Source organism: Paroedura picta, chromosome 11, assembly GCF_049243985.1.
Source record: "Paroedura picta isolate Pp20150507F chromosome 11, Ppicta_v3.0, whole genome shotgun sequence".
Classification (NCBI taxonomy): Eukaryota; Metazoa; Chordata; class Lepidosauria; order Squamata; family Gekkonidae; genus Paroedura; species Paroedura picta.
This window is the reverse complement of record NC_135379.1, coordinates 25,820,260-25,827,001: the sequence shown is the minus strand read 5'-3', so window position 1 is coordinate 25,827,001 and position 6,742 is coordinate 25,820,260. Positions and strand designations below refer to the sequence as shown.

Here is a 6,742-nt window from a genome sequence, read left to right as displayed (position 1 = left end):
GGACATCTGGAGGACCACGGGTTGACTACCCCTGTTGTAAGCCACTCTGGGTGCCCACTGGGAAGAAGAATGCCTTTCCCGTGTGTTCCAGTATGTAAAATTCTATCAAGTCACTGTTAACTAATGGAAACTCAACAAGGGGCTTTCAAAGCAAGTGAGAAGCAGAGGTGGTTTGCCGTTGCTTTCCTCAGCAGAATCTTCCTTTGAGATCTCTCATTCAAGTACTAGCCAGGGCTGAACCTCTTTAGCTTCTGAGATAAATGATAAGATCAGGCTGTACCATGCCTGTGAGCAAAACATTCAAATAACAGTATAACAATATGACTTGACATTTTTATATGTAATGCTTTTAGGAGGTCACGGAACTTTGTACTACAGTCCATCAGCAATGCTTACTGTAACTCTGTCTGGCAGGCCAGTATTATTATCTCCCCATCCCAAATGTAGAACGCAGCCAAGGATTAAATATATATAGTAATGGTTTTAAACTACACATAGAATGGTACCAGCTAGATTTTAGGGATGGTACCAGCTAGATATTTTCCTCACCTCTATCAGTCATTGTAGAAGCTGGGCTGAGTATGCTTCTGTGTAATGAAAAAGATCCTAATTACCACCCACCCATAGCATGTTGCGAAATTGTGTTCTGTCCCAGAAACAGGAAATTGACCAGGAGGAACACCAGAAATGAAACTATAGACAAGCAGCACCTAGGCAACTAGAAAAAGTCTAGAATAAAATGTTTCATGGTTTCTTCCCTGTGTCTTCTGAGGGATGCACAACCTATGCTAGCAACAGCTAGCTGTCATGGACCAGAATACAGACTCCTCCTAAATCGTCAGAGACCAGAGACCTTGATGTAGGTCCACTGGTCTGGGTAAGGGTCCCCTGCTTTCTTGATGTACCTTACCCTCCTCCAAACTCCTCCTCAAACCTACCCCCAAACTGGATGTGATGAGGTCACTGGGGCTCAACATCTGTGAAGTGGTTCCGTTGGCTCACCTGAATCCTGCCCTGGCTCCTGGCTTCATCCTTGACCTCAGCTAGCAACACAACCTACCTGGTAGAGACTCCTGTACAGATACAACTCAAATACTTTCTCTCTTATGTTGCTAAGGAAATAGGATAAAAGTGGGATGCTGTGTCTTGTGAAACAGGTTGCAGCAGAACAGATGGATACAGCAGTCTAAGATGAAATGGGTGATAAAGTGCAAATAGAAGCAAGAATGGCTGCAGCATACAAGGTGGAGATCCCATGTGATCTTGAAGCATACCCCTATGAACCCAGAAGGAACACAACCCCGAGTTAAAGTTGAATGTAAAAGGTATTTTAAAATTGTTGTACTTAATATAATTAACATGTGAATTAAAGAGCGCCCCTTCTTTTTCTTCATGACCCATATGAAAAAAGCCCTAGTCTACATTTCAAGTAAATAGGATAGCTGTTGATGCCATGCAAAATTTAGGGACTTACTGAGTTGCCTAGCATAGAAGGTACATTTGTGTACATTTAGGGTATACTTGTCATGGCAACATTCAAAAACTGGACAAATAGGAGGGCACCAAAGATAATTACCACCTAGGCATCATTTGGGTAGAGCCAGCCCTTCCTGGGGGTTTCTCCAAAAGGCCAAGATGCATGTGGGGCCAGTGTGATAGAAGAGTGACTACGAACATTCTAATACTAAGTAATAAGTACAGGGCAAAGACTTCGGCAAATGGGGTACAACCAGTGCAATTTGAAGCACAGATAAATCCTCCTAAATTAATTGAGTTCCACATTAGATTGCACACTCTTCATGAGACCCATTTTGGGTTTACTTCTGACTTCTGGACCTACCAGTTGCTATAGCTCCAGATTTTTCCTGGTAATTCCCTTGTAAGTGTTTTGTACTCATGTGAAGTCTTCTAACAACCTGATCTTATGCAGAACTAGGGATGCCTAAACATAATAGGCTTTGGCACATCATACTCAACATTGCATTGGGCTATAAATCATAAGTCATCAGCTCTGGGCAATAAGTGTATACGAACACATACAAATGCACACACTCCAACACAGAGACATTAGGGAACATTTATAGTAAATCAAAAATGCTGCAAGTTTCCACGAAATCATAGTCTTGCTTTACATTATCAATAAAAAGCTGGCCTTGTACATCCATTCACATTTTTCTTTTGATTGCAGCATGAAGCAGTGATCTGGTGAAATTCAGCCACATTTTGATTCAACAAGGGTTGGATCCTGACCTTATGTAAATCAACCTTGTTCCGTGTTGATTTGTTCCAGCTGAATATCTGGCTGTGATTTTAAGTTAATTTGGGACCATAAATCAAAAGGAATCTCAGTAGGTGTGAAACTTAAAAAGGAAGCAAGTCCTTGAATAAATGCCCATGACATGAAAACCATTCTATTGTTTCACAACTTTTTTTTTTAATGAAAATGGGTAGATCTGATGTATACATTTCAGATGACTTTAATCCGCTCCTTTGTCCATACATCTAAGGACTGTAAGAAGTTTTATTGTTCAGTAGTTTAGGATTGCCTTCACAGTCATAGACTTTAATCCAAAATAATGATTAACCTGTTTCATTTAAAGGAAAAGAAACACTTCAGTAACAAGAGAGCTCATCTCATACCATTGGTATAATTTGTTATAGTTTTGTTGAGAAAATAAGATAGCCTGATTTATTTCAGAGTGAGACTTAAAACAGCTATTTTCACTCTATTTAAACCACATAGTTTATATAAGAATGATTAAGAAGAGCACTGGAATGGAAATCTTTGTCAATACAGGCTTTTTATTTTCATTCGAGGCTGATTTAAGCAGAATCTAATATTGATGTGAGAATAGTGTAATGTTACATGCAGAGAACACACACATGCAGTATAAGATAGAAATGGTGATCTTGCTTCCCCCCCCCCTTGTAACGTCATTTCGGGAAATGAAGCATTTGGATATGTATGGATTTCTATGCATCACAATTTTCTTTGCTCATGATCAAAGTTTATTTATTTATTATTATTGGGTGGGATGTTTCCCGTCCCTTGGTATTACATCAAAGGCTAGCGGTTGGACCCTTGGGGCCAATAACAGTTAGTCACTCAGGAATAGGAAAAGAGACCTTCTGTAACCAGGTGTTGGTGCTACCAGGTGTAAGTCATTTTGCTAGTTCAGGAAGTAGGCTTTTATAAGCTCTTGCTTTTCTTTTACCCACAAAAAGGGGAAATGGCTATGAATAGCTTGAGGGGATTTTAATGCCTGCTTGTATGAGCACTGTGCGTGCATGCACAGCATAAGGACTCCATCTTTATTCATTGCAAACAGAACTGCTCATTTCAATATGATTTCACACTTCAGAAAGTGTTACAGTAGGGTATATTTCTTTCAGAAGCGACACTGCAGTAAAAGTAATGGGTAAGATTCCCACCCCCTCCTTTGAGCACAGCTATGTGTGCAGGAGGAGATAGATCATATTTTAGCTTTTCAGCAAAGTGCTCCCGAAACACCAAGTCTGCCCCTTCTATAGCCACTCCCTGTCAGGTCTGGGCTCACCACGCTTATTCTTAGAGCTGATCTGAGGAAGCTTGGTTGAATAAAGTAAGCTTAAATTAAATAGTAAATTACAACAGTACCCTCTTAAATGGCACTGTTAGTACCACCTAGACTACACTACTGGCAAGCCATGATTTGCCACTGCATGAACCAGCTTAGAATGTATTTCACGCTTGCTTGTGTAAACTCAGCTTGCTCCTCTTATTTTGCAGGACAATATATTGTCTTGACTTTTATCTTGGAGAGAATAAGGAAATCATATGCAATAGTGATGATAACTAACCTCACTGAAAAGAGGCAGAGGGGGAGCATTTTCCATGTAAGCATGTGCGAAGCTCCTTCAGCATTTGTTTGTGAAATAGCAAAATATGGTTAGTTGTTATTCATGGATTATTCTCGAAAGCAAATGAAGGGACTGGAGCAAAGCGATGCACCTAGTTACCTTTTTCCTCCTTCTCAAGGCATATGAGTGTATTTGCATTGGGGTAGGCACCAATGCCTGATCCTATTAGGTTATGGAAGAAGAAGAAGAAGAAGAAGAAGAAGAAGAAGAAGAAGAAGAAGAAGAAGAAGAAGAAGAAGAAGAAGAAGAAGAAGAAGAAGAAGAGTTGTTTTTTATATGCTACTTTTCTCTACTTATAATCTACTTCCTTTTCCCCTCCACAGAACCTCAGGGTTATTCAACTCCAATGCTATACTCATTCCTTAAGGTGGTTGAACAAGAATTGAATAGATATTTCTGACATGTTTTCAGTTTGAAGTGGCCAGAGCTTGGCAGCTTGCTTTCTCTCTAGGGGTAGGTTGGAGGATGTTTTACTTCAACTTTCTCTGTAGTTGACAGTTCTGTCATGACCTCTTCCGTGTCACTGAACATAGGATCATTTAAATGATGGTATAGAACCTAAGTCTACAATGCAGCCATTCTCTCCACCCTCTCTTAGTTAGAATTTGTGGAAGGGTTATACAGGAAACTTCAAAGCTTTACTTTAGAGAGGGTATTGCTTACTAAAAAATAAAGTTTATACACATTCATTAAGTAAATGCAGTAACTATACTACAAATGTATAACTGTACTACAAATGTAATACATTCTTATCCCATCTCTCTTCCAAAGAGCTCAGAATGATAAACAGGGCTTTTCTGCACACCATAAATTTAGCGTCATGCTTACCATCTTAAGACACTATATTCTGGCCACTCCCCATGAAGTTGCCAACATCCCGCGTCCGGCCAGAAAACTGCTTGCTATATCGCCATTTTAAAGCATGAGTGGGTGAATCCCCAAAAGTGGATTCACCAAACTAAAAAGTACTATTCCCCGATGGGCAACCAGTAGGGCACCAGCATAAGAAATGCATGGAGGCAAAGAAGTGCTAAACCCGCTTCCAGTGTCCCACCTTCGTCCCCACCTCCCTCTCCCCTCTTCCTGGGATGGGAAGTTCTTTTGAAAAATGGAGACCTGCCTGGAGCAATGACTAGGCGGACACACACCTCAGCTGTGATTGTCTGTTCCTCTATGAATATTCGGATAGGTGTTTAAACAAATAAGTCTATTTTTTAAAAAAGTTTTGGCGGCTGCTGGAAATTCATATGTCAGTCAGCCGTGCTGGGAGGGGATTGGTTGGTGACAGTGGTAGGCAGGCCAAAGCGAAACAAGACTAGAGCGCTTTGCTCTCTCTTCTCATGTTTCTGGCAGTGAATGAGGAGTGCAAGATGCATGAAAAGAACCCAGAAACATACAAGACAGCTTGAGAGATGTGGAGTGCCGGTGAGTCACGATTATTTCTTGTGCTTTGCCATGCAGCAGGCTTAACGTGATAATGCCCAGTTTGTGGAAAAGCCCACAGAGTTCTCCCCTCTTCTGTTCTATCCTCACAACACCCCTGTGCAGTGAGTTCAGCTTAGGTAGTCTAGTTGGCCCATTATCGCCTAGCAAGTTTCAAGTCTGTTTGATGTTGGTCTGGTCTCTCAAATTCTATTCCAACTCTCCAGTCACTACACTGTTAGCCTCATATCTATTACATACTACAGAAGCAGACTCTGTGCAGTATTTTGGCAGATCCTGTGTTTTGCTGATTCTATGCAGTACAGGATAGGGTCTTATGCGGTCAGGGGCTCTGATAAAGCTGAAGTGTATCCAAACCGAATTTTGATTTGCAAGCTCAAAGTTGTAATAGTAGTGTACCATTGATTTTCAGCTCTTTAATGTATTCGTCTCAGGCAGAATTTGGAATTGTTAAACAACCTACTACTCAGAATTGCCAAAAAGCTTGATTTTACAGGATTAGGGAAATTAAGTTCTGGCATGAAACATTTAAAAAATCAAGACTTGCATTTTCTAAAGAGCTGAGATGGAAACTGGTAAAAAAAATTTGGTCATTATCTCACTATCAAGCATTCCAAATACTTCTTCCACAATTTTGGGAGGTATGTGTGTCAGAGTTTTGTTTTTTTAAGGAGGTGTTGTGCTAAGGATCAGTTGTAGAAAAGTTAATTTCTTGCCCCAGTGGATGACACCTTGGAGTTAACATAGGAATCTTAGAAGCATATGCTATCAAAATGGCTCTCTTTTATAGATAGATCTGTTGCTTAACAATTTTCTGTACAGCAGACCCAGAAATCTACACACTTGATAATGGGGTGGGGTGGTGGTGGAATGTAAGGTTTCTTCATACAACTTTCATAGCAGGGAGGAAAAACAAAAACCAAAGTCAATACATTTCATTTTACTAGCACTAAATATTTGTACCAGTGTAATTTTTGTACCAGTTTTCATACATCACTGTAATGTCAGTGTAAATTAGAAGTTAAGAATGGTGTAATATCAGGATGTTCAGTTGCAAGCAATTAACTTAAACTAGAAGGGTTTTTTAAATTAGAAAAGTAGAGTTGGAAGGGCTCTTAAAAAATGTCTAAACTCAGCCCCTTCACTCCAAAGGCTTGCACACCCACCATTCGGTTTTCTTTCAACATTGGGAGTCAGTCTGCTTGTGGTGGAAAGCGCTGCCAAGTCATAGCTGGTTGTTGCAGATCCCACAGAGTTTCCAAGGCAAGAGTCATTCAGGGGTAGTTTACCATTGCCCATCTTTACGTCGCAACCCCGGACGTCCTTGGTGATCTCCTATCCAAGCACAGATCAGGGTCAACCCTGCTTAGCTTCTGAGATCTGACCTACTCAGGCTCTT

At 40.5% G+C, this 6,742-nt stretch overlaps 1 protein-coding gene across 1 annotated transcript in view; it reads left to right on the top strand.

Moving 5' to 3' along the window:
- The first annotated feature begins 772 nt into the window (after positions 1-772).
- The window catches only part of LOC143821096 (uncharacterized), an 87,508-nt gene continuing 81,538 nt past the window's right edge, over positions 773-6,742 (top strand). The window contains exons 1-3 of the mRNA XM_077304726.1: positions 773-877; positions 1,158-1,325; positions 5,254-5,325. Coding sequence (XP_077160841.1) covers positions 5,313-5,325 — 13 coding nt within the window. The 5' untranslated portion in view covers positions 773-877; positions 1,158-1,325; positions 5,254-5,312. The remainder of the gene's footprint in view (positions 878-1,157; positions 1,326-5,253; positions 5,326-6,742) is intronic.